Source organism: Eschrichtius robustus, chromosome 12 (assembly GCF_028021215.1).
Source record: "Eschrichtius robustus isolate mEscRob2 chromosome 12, mEscRob2.pri, whole genome shotgun sequence".
In the NCBI taxonomy this organism is placed as follows: domain Eukaryota; kingdom Metazoa; phylum Chordata; class Mammalia; order Artiodactyla; family Eschrichtiidae; genus Eschrichtius; species Eschrichtius robustus.
The window spans coordinates 4,911,956-4,932,269 of record NC_090835.1 but is presented as its reverse complement, the minus strand read 5'-3'; the positions used below and the strand labels follow the sequence as shown (position 1 = coordinate 4,932,269).

General features: G+C 39.2%; 1 protein-coding gene across 1 annotated transcript in view; it reads right to left on the bottom strand.

The window, feature by feature from the left end:
- The window catches only part of RAF1 (Raf-1 proto-oncogene, serine/threonine kinase), a 71,922-nt gene that overhangs the window by 17,425 nt on the left and 34,183 nt on the right, over positions 1–20,314 (bottom strand). Inside the window, exons 2-5 of the mRNA XM_068557261.1 lie at positions 11,946–12,178; positions 4,753–4,865; positions 1,914–2,016; positions 1,464–1,621 (exon numbers count right to left, since the gene is read on the bottom strand). Of these exons, the coding sequence (XP_068413362.1) occupies positions 1,464–1,621; positions 1,914–2,016; positions 4,753–4,865; positions 11,946–12,152 (581 nt within the window). The 5' untranslated portion in view covers positions 12,153–12,178. The remainder of the gene's footprint in view (positions 1–1,463; positions 1,622–1,913; positions 2,017–4,752; positions 4,866–11,945; positions 12,179–20,314) is intronic.

Genomic DNA, 20,314 nt, shown 5'->3' with positions numbered 1-20,314 from the left:
GTGTGCATTTCTAGGAAATAATGTGTTTTTTTAAGCTAGAGTAGGGCATTTTATAACCTAAATCACGTAGAGCTTTTCAGAAACATTCTGTCTTGGAAAGGCACAAATGAAAAGACAGAAATATGAAGGATAGATCACCTTCAGCACCAAAAGTCATAAATAAGAGGAAAAGTGATATTAACATTAACTGGGCATCTTCCCTCCATGAGATGAGCACTTGGTGCCCGATAAGTTCACATGTTATCTCAGTTAAGCCTCAAAAGAACACTGCAAGCATGGTAATACCCCCGTTTTTCAGATGAGTGAGCTAAGGCTCAGAGGGGATTACAGATAGTTAATGACAACACTGAGATTTTGACCAATGTCTGCTGGACTCCAAAGTCTGTGCTGTTTATGCTACCCAAGCTCTCTTTGCAAAAGCAACATGTGACTACCACGAAAGCAAAAAAGATGTTCCCATGGTAGTTTAATGATACCACTCCCTTAGTTTTTCTAGTACCTTCAAAAAAGGATAAAAGTTCATCTTTGACTTTTCATATCCCTGTTAATAGTTTTTAAGAGGTTCTCTGGAATATGTAACTTTTAATTGAAGGTCCAGTTTGTGTATATGGAATATATTTTAGTAACTGGTTTGTCTCCTGAGGGATACATGTGTTTTGTTTTTTTTTTAATCTTTTTTTTTTTTAAATGATCATTCTATGTTTATTTATTTATTTTATTTATGGCTGTGTTGGGTCTTCGTTTCTGTGCGAGGGCTTTCTCTAGTTGCGGCAAGCGGGGGCCACTCTTCACCGCAGTGAGCGGGCCTCTCACCATCGCGGCCTCTCCTGTTGCGGAGCACAGGCTCCAGACGCGCAGGCTCAGCAATTGTGGCTCACGGGCCCAGTCGCTCCGCGGCACGTGGGATCTTCCCAGACCAGGGCTCGAACCCGTGTCCCCTGCATTGGCAGGGCAGATTCTCAACCACTGCGCCACCAGGGAAGCCCAATACATGTGTTTTTTAAGGTTTACTGTAATATAATTTTAAGACTAATGTTTTCCCTAGTTTGAGGTGAAGAAAACAGCACCAACCACACTTTCTGCTCCTTCTCGATGTCAGAGGTCTGTTCAGTGTTATTTAAAAGTAGACAGAGTAGTGTCTACTAGCAACCTAGTAAAAAAAAAAAATCTGGGGGGGGGGTTTTCATATCCCTCTGCTCTTTGCCTTACTGAAGCACAGTATTATCAATCTCTATTTGACAGGTAATACTCCTACCAGCTCGTTTTAGAGTGTTATATACCACATTAAAACTTGATAGTTTCAGAACTGTCATGTTTCTAAAGTAGATCGTTTCCAGATCATGATAATTCATTTAATAAGTCTAAAACCCAGACTTGTCAGTCATATATACAGTATGCAACCTCAAAAGAGGTTTATATCTCCCTGCCCCCTTATATTCTTTGAAAAAAGAACAATGCCTCACAAGAGTTGTCTGATATTACTCCAGTCCACACACATAGTAGGTACTTTGGTGCTACAATGCTCGTGAAACTTGTAGCCACAAGTCTGACATCTAAACCCATTTAGCAGGAACTTCTGACAGATGTCACAGAAGGCAAGCTTCAGGAAGGTCTTCCGAGCCTGGAACAAGAACACAGGTGTAAATTATACTGAATAAAAAACAAAATAATTTCCTTCTTGACCCCCAAGAGGTTTTATCAGAATGAAGAATCATACTTCCAACATTTGTAAAATTCATACACAGAAATTGAAGTACATCTGTGATCTAATGACACCTTAATTGCTTTACTGTAAACAATGGCACAGCTTTAAACAATCCAACAACATATATACTTTATTATCTCTGAGAAATTCCTATTGTGCCAGCCAAAGCACCCAACATACCCAAAGAGAGAAGAGATCTGCAACTTACAAAGTTGTGTGTTGTGAGCGGAACATGATCCAAGAAATCTACTTGAAGTTCCTCTCCAATCAATGAGGCAGCATCAGTATTCCAATCTAAACGAGCTTTTTTACTAAAGAGGATTTTAAAAAACATAATATGAAAGGGAAATATTTAAATTAGGTGGAAGAGTTGAATACCAGTAATAACAGCAGCTACCATTTAGCTCATGCTACATAAACATAAAACTTAAATCCCATACAACACTGACATTTAATTCATACAACAAACCTATAGGGACTTCCCTGGTAGCGCACTGGATAAGACTCCGTGCTCCCAATGCAGGGGGCCCGGGTTTGATCCCTGGTCAGGGAACCAGATCCCACACGCATGCTGCAACTAAGAGTTCGCGTGCCACAACTAAGGACCCAGTACAACCAAATAAAATAAATATGGGGGGAAAAAAAAAAAACCTATGAAGTGGGCATTATTATCCTCATCTTAAAAATGAGAGAAATGGGGCTCTAAGAAGGTAACTTGCTCAAGGCCACACACACAGTGTAAGGGCCTATTTGGAATCCAGGTCAGTCAGACTCCAAAGCTTGTACTCTTAGAATAAAGTTTTTTTTAAACAATGAAATAAAACAATCTCATGATAAAGGAAATATGCAATAAATTGGACTTTATAACATTAAAATCCTATAAAAATCCTAAAATCCTATAAAATGGGTTATAAATATTGCTACAGTAGCAAAATTTAACCTTCACTAGCCTACTTCAATCTAGAAAATACATAAATAGAAAGGAATCACAAATAAAGTGCACTTTTCTATGAAGAATGGGCTTAAATCTGTAAGACTGTCTGCAGAGTCTATACATATAAATTGATGAAAGACTTAACTGTCTTAAAATTTACTCTGAAACCACTCTTTCTGTGCCTAAACAAGACAGAAAAATAGGTACATTTAAGTAAAAATTAATGCCCAGTTCCTTTCTCATGCCTATCTAGTTTATCTGGCCCATCTCCTGATGGAAGAATGTTCTCAGGTAGGGAGAGAACACCACATATACAGCACCATTCTAACCTCTCCCTTCACCTACGAGAAGCCTATTAGAGCCATCTTTCTGATTATATAGCAGGAAAAAATCCATCCCTTAATATAATTCCCTATACAAGGTCTGGGAAACCCAACATTACTCCAAAGTCCTGTTTTGCCCTAATGAAGAGGGAGAGGATCAGTCCTGTTTCCTGTTCAGTCTTGAGGTGCCATCCATCCAAAAGAGAACCTAGGGTAGCTCCAAACAAATGCAGCCGTGGACAAGAGTGGATCAAGCCCCTCACTGTCTCAGAGTCTCTCTAGTCTTTAGGGAGCACTATGCTCTGGCTTGGGGACCAACCTGGGACTGTACCCACATAAAACTGGCATCTGCTTCAAAGATTTGCACTTCAGCAAAAAGCCCCCTAAGCTGAGAGGAATAACATAAACAGATGAATTTATGCTCACCCTTTTTGTTGCAGCAAAAATAGAAATGAAACTTTTCTGATAAATAAGGAAAATAAACAATGAACAGGCTGGGGAAACAGCATAAACAGGCCTGAAAGAGTTAAGCAATCTTGGTTATTCTTTAGCTGTTACTACTAACAAACACTTGTAGCTAGACTTGTCCTTCACAAAGCTAAACAAAGCTAATTACTCTCTGATTCCATATGAATTGTTCCCTGCACCTGGCATTTATTCTGGCTGCATTCTCTTGTAACAAATCACCCCTTGTAGCTGTTTACATTTCATAGAGAAGGTCACCCCGCTGATAACCCAGAGATAAATGGACCCAATTACCAGGCTGCCTGATGCCAACAGTGACTGTTTTAAAATACTGCAAGAAGAAGAATACAAGACCTTCACCACTTTCATCCTTATCACTTACCCTGGACTGCCAGTTCCACCTGTAAGACCCCCTGTAATTCCCCAGGACAGGGGGACACAGTTCTTGAGGCGCTAGCCTGCTGTGTCTTCCCTTTGCCTGGCAAAGAAAATAAAAAGCCTCTCTATCTCTTATCTTCCAAATCTCTGTCTCCCTATTTTTATTCGGCATCAGTGAACAGGGAGCCAAGATTTGGCAACATTTTGAGTACTCATTCCCTAGGCTACTCTCTCAAACTGGGGAGCCCCTTGAAATATAGAAGACGTAAGCTGAAGATCAATAACAGAACTAGCACTTTCCAAGAAGGTAAAATTCAGGTTATTATCCCAGATTTGGGGGGAAACAATAACAGGTAACAGATAGTCACAGATGGCTCTGATGCTATGGGGTATTACTCCTAGACTTTTGAGGCAATGCCTCTATCTTGCTACCACCATTAGGAATAGGATGAACTACACTGATCCTCCTTGAAGCAGAAATTCTCCTGCATCTTTTAGCCCTGTGTCTGTCAAACTGCTGGGATTCAGTAAATATTAACTGAATAAAAAGGAGTGAATTATAAAAGTTAATCTCTTAAAGACAGTATTCTTTAACTATAAATAATAATGAAACACTTTCTGAGTACCCACTCTGTTAACTGCATTATAGCAAACACAAAAATCTTGCTCTCAAGAAACATACCATCTGACATTACTGTTTCCTTCTATGGAAACACTATCCAACAACTAACATGTATTTTATCTTCCAATGCAATGTTCAAGCAAAATTTTCAAGTTCTTGGTATCTTATTTTTCTGAATTGTCTCTTTATACACAAGGGTATTCAAATATTCACTATTCTATAGGAAGCTAATACAATTTTTTTTTTAAATGGAAACAGTTATTATTTGAAGCTAGGAAATCCTTACTAGCATGAAGGAAGAGCTGGCTGACTTTTGAGTTCTTACCCCTTGTGTTCGTGGAGAAGTCTGAAAACTGCACAGCACTCTGGTTGCAGGCCCCTCACCTTGAGAGCTTTCATAAGGCAGTCATGCAAGCTCATTCCATTCCGCACATTGACCTACAAACAAAGGACCACCTTTAGAACCAACACAGGCTGCACAAGCACATCCCTTGGAAAGGTGAATACAGAAATCAATCCACCAGTCTGTAAGGGTATATGTAGAAGATTTTATGACAGCATTGCTTGCACAGTTGACCCTTGAACAACACGGCTCTCAACTGCACAGGTCCACTTATACGTGGATTTTTTTCAATAGGAAACACTACAGTACTACATGATTTGTGGTTTGTTGAATCCGAGGATATGGAACAGCAGATACAGAGCACATATACCAAGGGCTGACTATAAGTTATACTCGGATTTTCAAGTGCACACGGGGTTGGCGCCCGTAACCCCCTGAGTTGTTCAAGGGTCAACAATAATGGCAAACACACACACAGAGGAAGCACCCAGAATGTCCAGCAATAGGTAAGTGCTTGAATAAAGTACAGAACACCTGTATGTGTCACACGGTGCTGCTAATATATTACTTATAATGACTCGTCAGAGGGTGTTCATATTAACTGGGGGAAAATATTTTTCAGAATAATACAAAGAGTAAGATTATTTAAAGGGTGGGGAACCTATATATGTTTATATATGTTGTATGAGTGTGAAAAGATAGACACTCAGCTGTTACCCCTATGAGAAAGTGGTTGGGAGAGAGAAATGATCAACTTTCCCTTTCTACATCTCTAATTTGTTTGACTCAATGAAATGTTCATGCAAGCATAAATATCCACCAGAAAGGAAAATAAGCCAACCCAATCTATAAACAAACATGAGTTCTTCTGATCAAAACTTTGTATTTCAACCTATTTTCAACAAAATGCTTGATCTTCCTAACAAAAATTCCATCTCACATGCACTTCACACTAGGGAGGGCAAGCAGGAAGTGGAGGAAATAAAGCCTCTGCCCTGCTGTCAGGACAAACATCACTGCTAGTTTAAATAAATGTGCACACCCATTCCAGACAGCCTGAGCAGTATATGCCCCTTCACATCCCCCTGTACCCAATCTTCAAAAACTGAGCAGGCACTCAGAAGCCTAACAAAGGGACTTTCCTGGTGGTCCAGTGGAAAAGAATCCGCCTTCCAATGCAGGGGACACAGGTTTGATCCACGGTCAGGGAACTAAGATCCCACATGCCGCGGGGCAACTAAGCCCGCGCGCTGCAACTACTGAGCTCACGCGCCTCAACTAGAGAGCCTGCGTGCTGCAAACTACAGAGCCCACGGGCTCTGGAAGCCACGCGCCCTGGAGCCTGTGCGCCACAACTAGAGAAGAGAAAACCCTGCACCCCACAACTAGAGAGAAGCCTGCGTGCTGTAACAAAGAGCCTGCACACTGCAATGAAAGATCCTGCATGCCTTAGGACTTCCCTGGTGGCGCAGTGGTTAAGAATCCACATGCCAATCAATGCAGGGGACACAGGTTCGATCCCTGGTCCAGGAAGATCCCACATGCCGCAGAGCAACTAAGCCCACGAGCCACAACTACTGAGCCCGCGTACCTAGAGCCCACGCTCCACAACAAGAGAAGCCACCGTAACGAGAAGCCCGCACACTGCAACGAAGAGTAGCCCCTGCTCGCCACAACTAGAGAAAGCCCGCATGCGGCAACAAAGACCCAATGCAGCCACAAATAATTAATTAAAAAATTAAAAATAAAAAAAATTAAAAGATCCTGCATGCCTCAATGAAGATCCCACATGCCACAACTAAGACCCAACGCAGCCAAAAATAAATTAAATAAATAAATAAATCTTAAAATAAAAAAAAAAAGCCTAACATAAACTGTGAGTGCCAGGGTGCTAATAATGGCAGCTATATAAAAATTTCACCTAAGCTCTTAAGCATTTCAATAAAAGCCCTATACATTTTGTTTTTAAAGCCAATAAAGTTAATCAAAAAGTAAGGCAACTAGACTCAGTACGGGCTGTAGAGAGAGAAGAATGTAGATTAGCAGTGCTTGCAAAACTGCCCAAAGTAGAGTCCTTCCACTGGGTGAAAGTGTGACAGCTGACAATGGCCAACCCAGCCCCTTCCCAGAGGGAGGTGAGTGATGTGTGTACTTATTTTAAAGGTTTAAAATTTTTAAGTATTCATTTACAGTGTTTCACAAGTTTATTTTAAAGGTTTCTTGAAGCAGTGATACCCTTAGAAATATCCCACTAACTTCCAGCTTCCAGACACAAAACAACAAAGTAAAGGGAGAGAGAATGATCTGAACTATGAATACACCAAGAATGAGGACAATGAAAAGTAAATAAACACTCACATTAACAGAATCATGACCTGTATCAAATACTGTGCAGTAGTACTTTGAAAACTGTAAAGTGATATCTGTGCTATTTAATCTTCATTAAAAGTCACAGCTCCAAGAGCTGGACAGTTCTTTAAATATCCTCTAATCCAGTGGGGTTCCCAAATGTGGCTGATATTAGAATCATCTGAGGAGCCTGTGAAAATATATTTTCCTGGTCTGCCCCCTCTAACACATCCATCTGATTCAGTTCATCTTGAATGAAGCGCAGGAATCTGTATTTTAAACTGCTTCTCGGGTGATTCCAGTGGTAATTAACGGGCCTCAGCTATGATCCAATCACTCATCCAATAATAATTAGCAGCAGCAGTTAGTCAAAGAGTGTTTGCAAAACAAATGACAAGAAAAATGCAAAAGACAAGCAACTACTAATTATTCTGAAATTATTTAAATCAGACATAGATCCTCTCTATCACTCTTCTCTCTTACAACTCCCCATGGACACAGGTTGTAATCAGCTAAACGTGACTAATCTCTGGAGCCCACTAAGTGATTATGATAGTCATTCTGGGCTCCAGCAGTGAAGCAACCTGGGGATGATTAGAAACAGCTGACTGGCCATGCTGGCCAGCAAATGACTCCTTCTTCCTTCAATGCTGCCCTGAAGCTGGGTGCCTAGTGAAAGAAGGTGGTTCTTCCAGAGACACACAGTCCATCTCTGGTCAAAGAAACAGAAGAAACTAACTTTCTCTGACAGAATCTTCTCAAAAGCTGTCGGAGAAGTCAAGCTTCCAAATCAGTCGTCCCCAACCACCAGTTGTGCTCAAATGAAGGCTGTCAAGGACACACAAATGCCGGACTTCCCTGGTGATGCAGTGTTTAAGAATCCACCTGCCAATGCAGGGGACACAGGTTCGAGCCCTGGTCCAGGAAGATCCCACATGCCATGGAGCAACTAAGCCCATGTGCCACAACTACTGAGCCTGCGCTCTAGAGCCCGTGAGCCACAACTACTGAGCCCACGCACCATAACTACTGACGCCCGCACGCTCTAGAACCCATGTGCCGCAACTACTCAGCCCATGTGCTGCAACTACTGAAGCCCACGTGCCTAGAGCCCGTGCTCTGCAAAGAGAAGCCCCCACTCGCCACAACTAGAGAAAGCCCATGCACAGCAATGAAGAACCAACACAACCAAAAATAAAAATTTAAAAATTTTTTTTAAAAAGTATACACAGATATAGAAAACACTCAGAAATAATCATAACTGCCATTTTACTTATGAACTAGCCACTGTAGTCAGCATGAGCCTCATTTCATAAAGGTCAGGAAACAGAGGCTCAAAATATTATGTAATTTGTTTACATGATACAGCTTATAAAAGGCGATACAGGGATTTAAATTTGGGCCTTGTTGTCTTCAAGGCCCATACACTTAATTATTACGCCAAACTAAGTTTCCCACTCTTCCAGGCAAACTGGTAGATGGGGGTGGAGAAGACAGTGGCAGTAAAGCCCAGAAGAAGCACCAGATGATCTTCAGCTTCCCATCACATTCAGACTTCACACCTGGGCTCTCCACTTAAGGTAAGAAAGAAAATTATTGAGAAAATAATGGGTAAAAATCACTTTGCAAATGAAAGACTACTGTTGAAATATAAGGGGATTATTATTATTATTTATTTTGCCAGCCATTAAACTTTCATTTTTAGGAAAGGGAACAAAAATAAATTTACTCACACTTTAAAATGCCTTTGAGTTTTGCCTTCAGTTCAAAATGTACCTAAATGTACAACACTATAACTGGAAGGCTCTTTAGGGTCACAAAAGAAGCATAAAGGAAGTTTTAGTAAAGTGGAGAGACTTGAACTGTTAGAAACAAACTGAGAAAACTCTGGACTGTACTTGCCAACCTTGGAACCTTGCCTCGCCTAGGTACACAGAATAAACACAATGCACTGCTTTTACACAAAAAACAGAGGGTGGGAAAGGAGGAGGTGTGGACGTTTTGAAGGAAGGTTTTCTCAAATGTCCCACGCCAAGCAAAATTAGCACAACTTCGCTTTTCTGTTTCAATCAGGTGTTTTTTTTCCCCCTCCCAGTATAGTAAGAAACTTTTTGAGCAGTAATTTTTGGAAAAGTTGAGATTTTGTGTCAGAAACTATGCAGGAATAACGGGCTAGACCAGTGCCCTTGGAAAAGAGCTGTGATTTTTAAGCTACCTCCAGCTTTGCCACAAGGCCTAGGAAATTTACCAAAATAATTTTTTCTAGGTAATTTTATTTCCTTCAATATACTTGTAATATCAAAAAAATTTTAAATGAACAGTTTGCTTTAATATTCAGAACAAAACAATTTTTTAATCACCAGAAATGTCTAAGGGAATTTTTCAAAGAACACTTTGAAATATATCCCCTTAAGAATGTACTATTTTCACCTCACACCAGTCAGAATGGCCATCATCAAAAAATCTACAAACAATAAATGCTAGAGAGGACATGGAGAAAAGGGAACCCTCCTACGCTGTTGGGGGGAATATAAATTAGTACAGCCACTATGGAGCACAGTATGGAGATTACTTTAAAAACTAGAAACAGAGCTACCCTATGATCCAGCAATCCCACTCCTGGGCATATATCTGCAGAAAACCATAATTCAAAAAGATCCATGCACCCCAATGTTCATTGCACAACTATTTACAATAGCCAGGACATAAAAGCAACCTAAATGTCCATCAGCAGAGGAATGGATAAAGAAGATGTGGTACATATATATACAATGGAATATTACTCAGCCATAACAAAGAACGAAATAATGCCATTTGCCGCAACATTGATGGACCCAGAGATTATCATACTGAGTGAAGTAAGTCAGACAGAGAAAGATAAATATCATGATATTGCTTATATGTGGAATCTAAAAAAAGGGTACAAATGTACTTACCTACAAACCAGAAATAGAGTTACAGATGTAGAAAACAAACTTATGGTTACCGGGGTAAGGGGGGGAGGAATAAATTGGAAGATTGGGATTGAAATATACACACTACTATATATAATATACACACTACTATATATAAAATTGGTAACTAATAAGGACCTACTGTATAGCACAGGGAACTCTACTCAATACTCTGTAACGGCCTATATGGGAAAAGAATCTAAAAAAGAGTGGATCTATGTATATGTACAACTGATTCACTTTGCTGTACACCTGAAACAAACACAACATCGTAAATCAACTGTACTCCAATAAAAATTTAAAAATTAAAAAAAGAAGAATGTACTATCTGTTTAGAGGAAATGTCAGTAAAGAAGACATTCCAGGCAAGACTAACAACAGAATGAAGGCCAAGAGCTGGGATAAAGCAAGGGGTGTGAAAGGAACATAAAGCAATAAAATCTGCAACTGGAAAGCCAATTAACAAAGACCCTAAGTGGAACCCTATTACACTGTTGGTGGGAATGTAAATTAGTGCACACACTATGGAAAAGAGTATGGAGGTTCCTTAAAAAACTAAAACTAGGGACTTCCCTGGTGGTGCAGTGGTTAAAGAATCCACCTGCCAATGCAGGGGACACGGGTTCGAGCCCTGGTCCAGGAAGATCCCACATGTTGCAGAGCAACTAAGCCCATGCGCCACAATTACTAAGCTCTAGAGCACTCGAGCCACAACTACTGAGCCTGCACACCACAACTGCTGAAGCCCACGTGCCCTAGAGCCCACACTCCACAACAAGACAAGCCACTGCAATGAGAAGACCGCACACTGCAAACGAAGAGTAGCCCCCGCTCACCACAACTAGAAAAAAAAAGCCTGCATGCAGCAACAAAGACCCAACACGGCCGAAAATAAATAAATAAATTTATTAAAAACAAAAACAAAACTAAAACTAGAGTGACCATATGATCCAGCAATCCCACCACTCCTGGGCATCTATCCAGAAAAGATGAAAACTCTAATTCGAAAAGATACATGCACCCCAGTTGATAGCAGCACTATTTACAATAGGCAAGACATGGAAACAACCCCAGTGCCCACCAATGGAATATTACTCAGCCATAAAAAAAAAAAAAATGAAATATTGCCACTGAAGAATATCATACTGGGATTTCCCTGGTGGTCCCGTGGTTAAGACGCCGAGCTCCCAATGCAAGGGGCCCGGGTTCAATTCCTGGTCAGGGAACTTGATCCCACATGCCGCAACTAAAGATCCCACGTGCTGCAACTAAGACCCAGCACAGCCAAATAAATACTTAAAAAAAGAATACCATACTAAGTGAAGTCAGTCAGACAGAAAAAACATATATTACATGATTATCACTTAAATGTGGAATCTAGAAATAATACAGATCAATCTATACACAAAATCAAAATAGACTCACAGATATAGAAAACAAACTTACTGTTACCAAAGGGGAAAGGTGGGATAAATTAGGAGTATGGGATTAAAAGACACAAACTACTATACGTAAAATAGATAAGCAACAAGGATTTACTGTATAACACAGAGAACTATTCAATATCTTGTAATAACCTAGAATGGAAAATAATCTGAAATTATATACATATATATATATATATATATATAAAATATCAGAATCACTTTACTGTACACCTGAAACTAACACAATATTGTAAATCAACTATACCTCAATTAAAAACAAAACAAAACAGGTACAACTACAAAACACTAAAATAAAATTTTAAAATGAATGACGACTCAAAGTGACAGTGAATATCTTGCCTGCCTATAAGATGGGCAACATGATCCATAACATTTTCTACAGGGTGATGGACAACTACATTTTCTGAGAGGAATGTTCACATACCACTGTTCTTTGCTTGTTTGGCAAAAAAACACGGATAGTGTTGCTTGTCTTAGAAGGGTCCGTAAGTTTGCCATCATCTGATGCCCGACGCTGATAGCCAAACTGCTGAACTATTGTAGGGGAGATGCAGCTGGGGCCATCAAACACCGCATCTTTGAATCCAAAACCATTGCTGATCGTCTTCCAGGCCCCCTGTATGTGCTCCATTGATGCAGCTTACACAATACTTAAACCTGGTAAAAAATAAATAAATAAATAGACAAATAATTAGAATTCTTGAACAAAAGTAATTAACTCAACAATACAATATACAGAGTAATTGTGAAAACAGTAGTATGTGGGCTTTCTTGTAGGTGACATCTTCTGCTTAAATAAATTACTCAGAAAACTTCTATTTTAGTATATTTCCACAGAATATTTCATAGACGACTCAAAAATTAGCAAAATGGGGATTAAAGATCTAAAGACTCATCAAGGGTTATACCACCAGTTAAAAGCCAACCTGGAACTATAAGCCCAGGTCTCTTGACTTCTTATTCTAATAATGGGTGGGCCAAAAGTTTCATTCGGTTTCTTCCATAAGATGGCTCTAATAGCACTTAGTTGTCTTTAACTTCATTTGAAACAATTTTGTTAGACTGTATGTGACAGCTGTCATATCAGCGTGCATTTAAAACAAGACTCATCAAAATTGGTGAATTTTTGTGTAGCCATGTTAATGTTGAAGATGGAAGGAAAAGAGCAACATTTTCGGCATATTATGCTTTATTATTTCAAAAAAGGTAAAAATGTAATTGAAATGCCAAAAAAGATTTGTGCAGTATATGGAGAAGGTGCTGTGACTGATCAGACGTGTCAAAAGCGGTTTGCGAAGTTTCGTGCTGGAGATTTCTCGCTGGACGATGCTCCACAGTCGGACAGACCAGTTGAAGTTGATGGCGATCAAATCGAGACGGTAACTGAGAACAATCAACGTCGTACCACGTGGGAAATGGCCGACATACTCAAAATATCCAAATCAAGCACTGAAAATCATTTGCACCAGCTTGGTTATGTTAATCGATTTGATGTTTGGGTTCCACATAAGTTGAGCGAACAAAACCTTCTTGACCATATTTCCGCGTGCAATTCTCTACTTAAATGTGATGAAAACATTGTTTTTACAACAAATTGTGACGGGCGATGAAAAGTGGATACTGTACAATAATGTGGGACGGAAGAGATTGTGGGGCAAGCAAAATGAACCACCACCAACCACACCAAAGGCCGGTCTCCATCCAAAGAAGGTGATGTTGTGTATATGGTGGGATTGGAAGGGAGTTCTCTATTATGAGCTCCCTCCGGAAAACCAAACGATTAATTCCAACAAGTACTGCTCCCAATTAGACCAACTGAAAGCAGCACTCGACAAAAAGCGTCCAGAATTAGTCAACAGAAAACGCATAATCTTCCATCAGGATAATGCAAGACTGCATGTTTCTTTGATGACCAGGCAAAAACTGTTACAGCTTGGCTGGGAAGTTTTGATTCATCTGCTGTATTCACCAGACATTGCACCTTCAGATTTCCATTTATTTAGGTCTTTACAAAATTCTCTTAATGGAAAAAATTTCAATTCCCTGAAAGACTGTAAAAGGCACCTGGAACAGTTCTTTGCTCAAAAATATAAAGAGTTTTGGGAAGATGGAATTATGAAGTTGCCTGAAAAATTGGCAGAAGGTAGTGGAACAAAACGGTGAATACACTGTTCAATAAAGTTCTTGGTGAAAATGAAAAATGTGTCTTTTACTTTTACTTGAAAACCGAAAGCACTTTTTGGTCAACCCAATACTTTTTCAATTCCACTTCTCTCCTTCTTTTGTTACTGTGTATTAAGCATGAGCAACTACACTTGAGTATGAGGAACACATCAGTACTATGAGAAATTTAAAAAAAAAAGTGTAAGCCATAACTTTCTGCCTTTGAAGAAGAAAAAGAAACTAGTATTCTAGGATATGTTAGACACTTAATATATAATCTCATTTAATCTGTGTAAGGACCCCAAAAGATTTTAAATCCCTTCCTCCAACCACCCTTTATTTTTTAAACAAATAAGGCACAGAAAAACCATGCTACTTGCCCAAGAACACCCAGTTGATAGGTGAACTAACCAGATTCTGTATCTGTTTATATTTAAAGTACATGAACTTTCCAACATATTCGGAGTTCAGTTTTAGTGCAGAAACAAAGCTTATAAACCGAAGCAAGGAGAGACAGTTACCTAACAAAAAATAATCAAATGTGTTAATCGGGCAACAAGAACACTGTAATGAAAGTCCATAGATAGTCACACAATGACAGTAAGTCAGATACTCTGCAGTGAGGACGTGCAATGCCCTGATGCTGATTGGGAGTCAGCAACCATGCAGAAGTGAGAGGTATTTATTTCCTCCTGTAGAAAACAGTGAGGCTGACAGGGAATCCCATCCTTCTCAAGCCTTACTCCTTCAGAAACTTGTTTTATCTTATTATTAGCATTATTAGCAATAGTTACCATTTACTAGGTGCCTACTATTATGAAACAGTATATACTGCATACATCCCACTCATATTACCCAACCTGATCCTTAGAGGATACTCTAGGTAGGAATTACATCCCTATTTTTACAGTCGAGCTTTAGCGGGCAGAGGTGGGATTCAGAATTGCGCAGCTCTATCTGACTCCAAAGCCCTTAACCTTCTCATATATAACACTGACACTTGAAATCATTTAGTCAGAGCTAAAATGGCCTAGAGTTAATCCAAACATCTTGTTCTTAACCAGAAGTTTCTGTCTGAATATGCATTATGTACTATGCTCTTTCTCACATCACATGCCTGAAGCAAAAGAGGACAATAGATATTAACTATTCTTAGCTGACAGCTGAGAAAACTAGAGAAGTTTAGAGACTTAAGACCACTACCTGGCATTACTCTCAGAGTCTTGGCTCAACTGTTTTGGAGGAGAATATGGTAAAAAACTATTAAAGTTTTGAAACATTCTTTTTTTTTTTTTTTTTTGAAACATTCTTAAAGACTGATCTGGTAATTCAATATCACTCTAGGAATTTATCCTACAGAAGTATAAGGAAAGTGTATAAAGATATATGTATAAGCATCTTCATTAGAGCATTGTTCATATCCTTAAAAAACTGGGGAAAAGACCAAATACTTAACAATAGGGAATTAAACAAATCATACTAATTCCCACGTGATAAGTAAAGTAGATCTGTATGTGCAAAGGTGGAAAAAGCTACCCAAGACAAAACAAAAAATGACAAATGTAGTTTGAACCTCTTTCATACTAATCTAGAAAGAAGGAGGGAAATCTAGAGTCACAGAGAAGTGAGAGGGGCTTCCCTGGTGCCGCAGTGGTTAGGAATCCGCCTGCCAGTGCATGGGACACGGGTTTGAGCCCTGGTCCGGGACGATCCCACATGCCGTGGAGCAACTAAGCCTGTGCGCCACAACTACTGAGCCTGCGTGCCACAACTACTGAAGCCTACACGCCTAGAGCCTGTGCTCCGCAACAAGTGAAGCCACCGCAATGAGAAGCCCGTGCACCGCAACAAAGAGTAGCCCCCGCTCGCCGCAACTAGAGAAAAGCCTGTGCGCAGCAATGAAGACCCAACGCAGCCAAAAATTAAAAAATAAGTAAAATAAATAAATTTATTTTTTTTAAAGTAACACAAACCTATTTTTTTTAATTTAAAAAATAAAAATAAAGAAGTGAGAAAATATAGAATAATAAAGTACCAATATTTCAGCAAGATGATTAGGAAATTTTTACTTTTTATATATGTTTACTTTTTGCTTTTTTATTTTACTATTTACTACAAACATCTATAAGCCTATTTTATTTATGCAAAGGGGAGGGGCAGGACAAAAATCCTACACCCTTCAAGTGGCAGGGCCATGACGCACTGCCTCCCATTTCTGGCACCTCTACCCAAGCCCCAACACACTCCTAACTCTATCCCTTCATTACCATGAGGTCACTTTTTAGGGGCATCTACAAGCTTCTCTTTTCCCTAGACCTTTTTCCCCAATTAAAGAGGAAGACTCCTTTGAACAACTCACTAGCCTGAAATGATGTGGCTCATAGAAGCAGCCAGGGCAATCTTAAAAATGCAACTTATCATTTCCCTCCCCTGTATAAGACTCAGAATAAAAGCTAAACTTCTTTCTGAACATGCCAAGCTTCACACCTCAGCACTTTTGAACTTTCTGTTCCCTTCATCTAGAAGGCAAAAACCTCCAGAAACGAGCAAGTTGGCTTTTTCACATCATTAAGGTCTTCACCTAAAAGACCCCTTTAGAGACACCTTCTCTCTCCACCCTAGTCAGAAGACCCCACTCCCCTACCGCCATCAAATAACCCTTATTTTCTTCATGCCACTTACCACTAATGTTAACTGTCTACAGATTTTGTTCAGTACCTCCCATCCCCTTTCTGCTCCATGCCAAGCTTGCCAGTACCTCCTGCCAATCTTGTTCACTACTGTATTCTTAGTCCTTAATACAGTACCTGGAACACAAGCACTCAAATATTTATTAAATGAATTCAGCTATGAGCCAGAATAATGCTGCAAAAAATATAATTTTTTTTTAACAGAAAAGACCTGTCAAGAACTAGTAAATGTGAATTAAATCTCCAGTTGGTAGTACACCTTTAAAAAATACCTACTATTCAGCAAAAGACAAACTGCAATAAATTGCATTCTGTATTTAATTGTGAGGGAAGACTGTATTACAATCTATTGGTTAAAGAACCCACTTACAAGACTTAACTGTAGACTAAGTCCAAGATCATAGTTATTTTATGACAAATGCTAAGTTTTGTAGGCACTTGGAAAATAACAGTGCTGGTGCTTAGTAGAGAACATACTACAATAACTGTTAATAAAAACTGATAAAATAAATGCAAATCCAGTTTAATTCTCAAGTTTTTGATTATTTATCATTCATAATTTTTAATTTTCCATGTCTATATCAAGACCACTTACAGGCTGAGAAGCACACTAAGGCAGTGCCTCCCAACCTTTTTCATTTCACTCGTAGAAAATGATGGATCCTATTTGTAAGGCATGCCTACATAAGCAGACAAGCCCAGAAAGGCCAAGGCCCCTACCAGTTGCCCCAGGACTGACCTGTTTATCATAGGAAGCTCTAAGGCAAGGTACTCTGTAATCAATTAACAAGAAAGGGTTCACATCTAAAAACAAGAAAGAAGCATCTTCTAAAAACCATACAGCAGGACTTCCCTGGTAGTGCAGTGGTTAAGAATCCGCCTACCCCACGATAGTGAGAGGCCCGCGCACTGTGATGAAGAGTGGCCCCCGCTTGCCACAACTAGAGAAAGCCCTCGCACAGAAACAAAGATCCAACACAGCCATAAATAAATAAATTAATTAATTAATTAAATTTTTTTTTAAAAAAAGAATCCACCTACCAATGCAGGGGTCACAGGTTTGATCCCTGCTCCAGGAAGATCCCACATGCCACGGAGCAAGTGGGCCCGTGCACCACAACTACTGAGCCTGCGCTCTAGAGCCCGTGAGCCACAACTCCTGAAGCCCGCACGCCTAGATCCTGTGCTCTACAAGAAGAGAAGCCACCACAATGAGAAGCACGTGCACCACAACGAAGAGTTGCCCCCGCTCGCCGCAACTAGAGAAAGCCCACATGCAGGAACGAAGACCCAACAAAGCCAAAAATAAATAAATAAATAAACAAATAAATAGAGGAAATTGTTCATGTTCAGAGCAATTTTTTAAAAAAAGATAACTTTGGTAACAAAAAGTTATATGGAATCTAATTTTAAAAGCTCATTTCTGTCCAATGATTAAAAAGTAATCTTTTTTAAATAACTCTTCACATACACACAACAGTAGCTTTATTATGACAAAAGTTCGCTGACCTTAAACACTTATATGTTTATAGTTATATATGGTGAGACAGCCTGAGAATTTGTATTCAACAGACTACACATTTACCTTCTACCAGAAAGGACACAGCATAATCATAATTTCACTTATTACGAAAGCGAAATTCTATAAATTTAGGAAGTCTACAATTTACTTAACGTGAATTCTTCTAGCCTATTCTAGAATAGGATATTCTAAAACACTCTAGAATAGGCTAGGCTCAACTGGTTTTCAAGCTGCTTCCTTCTGCATTCAGACCTCCTCTCCTCCAACCACCCCCATTACAGAGCACCTCAGAAATCAAAAAGCCTAGATCCTACTCTACTTTGCTTCCTCCACCCCTCTTCCATTAAAGATTTGCCACAACGGGCTTAAACCCAGATTCAGTCTCTGAAAGACACCAGGGGATAGATATCTTATGACAGAAAAAGGGACAACTCATTAATTGCTAGATAGCTTTCTGTAGTTACCCACTCAACATCTGTCAATCATGAGTAGATCAAAATTTCTCTAAATTTATTTTTTCTAGCATAATTTCTGAAGCTGGCAGGTTCCATAGGTTCACCAAAGTTTGCCTTTTATTGACTTCATGCTTCATTCTGTCACACTGGAGTTTGAAGAAACATTCACTTCAGCCATGTAATTCATGATTTTTTACAGTCTGAACTCTTTTTCAAAGCTACATCTTTCTATATCAAAATGTCTGTTTTTATTATCATAGTTCACCTCTCATAATCATTCAACCTCATTTATTCTCTACATGAATATTCCTTTTTAGAAAGTTAGAGAATGATACCTTTTCTACATCTAAGTTAAAAAGTGGTTTATAAATTCTAAATAGTACTGAGTTTGGGAGCAAACAAAATAACCAAACTAGAAAGACACACAGCCCTGAATTATGCAGCAAGGGGACTCAAGGAAGAGTCAAAGACCAAACCCCTGAATCTTGAGATCCATTTCAGTTGCCTTCTTTGGGCCCTTTTGGTTGGTACAGTAGTGCTCCACCTTAGAAAGTTTTGCTTTCTGCAGTTTGTTACCAGTGGTCAACCACGGTCTGAAAATATTACATGGAAAATTCCAGAATGAACAATTCCTAAGTTTTAAATTGCATGCTTTTCTAAGCTTTTTGATTTCTGAGTAGTGTCATGAAAACTCACACCAACCCGCTCTCTCCTGCCTGGGATATAAACTCACACCAACCCACTCCCTCCTGCCTGGATGTAAATCATCCCTTTGTCCACAGCACATCCACACAGTATACTCTACCTGCCCTTTAGTCATTTAGCAGCCTTCTGGGTTATCAGATGGGCTGTCTCAGTATGGCAGTACATGTGTTTAAGCAGCCCTTATTTTACTTAACAATGACCCAAAAGTGCAAGAGTAGTGATGCTGGAAATTCAGATATTCTCTTACTGTGCCTAATTTATCAATTAAACTTTATCATAGGTATATATGTATAGAATAAAACAGTACAGAGTTCAGTATTATCTGCACTTTCAGACATCCACTGGGGATCTTGGAAAGTATCCCTCACAGATAAGGAGGAACTACTGTATAACTAAAATAGCACCCAATATGTTTCGAACAAGGACAGAATAAGTACCTTCTTAATAGCCAGCTTCTTCAAGGAAGACTTCAAAAACTCAAGTCTCTTTCTTTCCTAGACTGTAACTCAGCACTTTTTCAAGCTGTGGAGAATGACCCATAAGTGTTCAGAAAATCATTTTGGTGAGTCATGACCAGCTTTGTCAAAAAATAAAGCAGAGCACAATATAACCACATAGTAAGAAATCTTTGATTCAGGTACACACACATTATAAAATGTATTCCTTAGTGTGGAACACTACTAAGTTTGAAAGCAATTGGTGTAATTCTAAAGCCCAGAATTCCTACCAGAGCTTCCACTGATTTCCCAAATGCATTTATCCACACAAAAGACATCTTCTTGCACTTGAATGATAAATTTTTTTTAAGGATCCATCTAGTCTTAAATTGTCTTTCTTAGCTCTACCAATGAACTCTCTCCATGTGTGTGCTAATTCCACCTCATGTTACATTTTAAAATAGTCGTTTCTGACGATCCAAAACCTATGGGATGCAGCAAAAGCAGTTCTAAGAGGGAAGTTTATAGCTATACAAGCCTACCTCAAGAAACAAGAAGAATCTCAAATAAACAATATAACCTTACACCTAAAGGAGCTAGAGAAAGAAGAAGAAACAAAACCCAAAGTTAGTAGAAGGAAAGAAATCATAAAGATCAGAGCAGAAATAAATGAAATAGAAACAAAGAAAACAACAGCAAAGATCAATAAGACTAAAAGCTGGTTCTTTGAGAGGATAGACAAAATTGAAAAACCATTAGCCAGACTCATCAAGAAAAAGAGGGAGAGGACTCAAATCAATAAAATTAGAAATGAAAAAGGA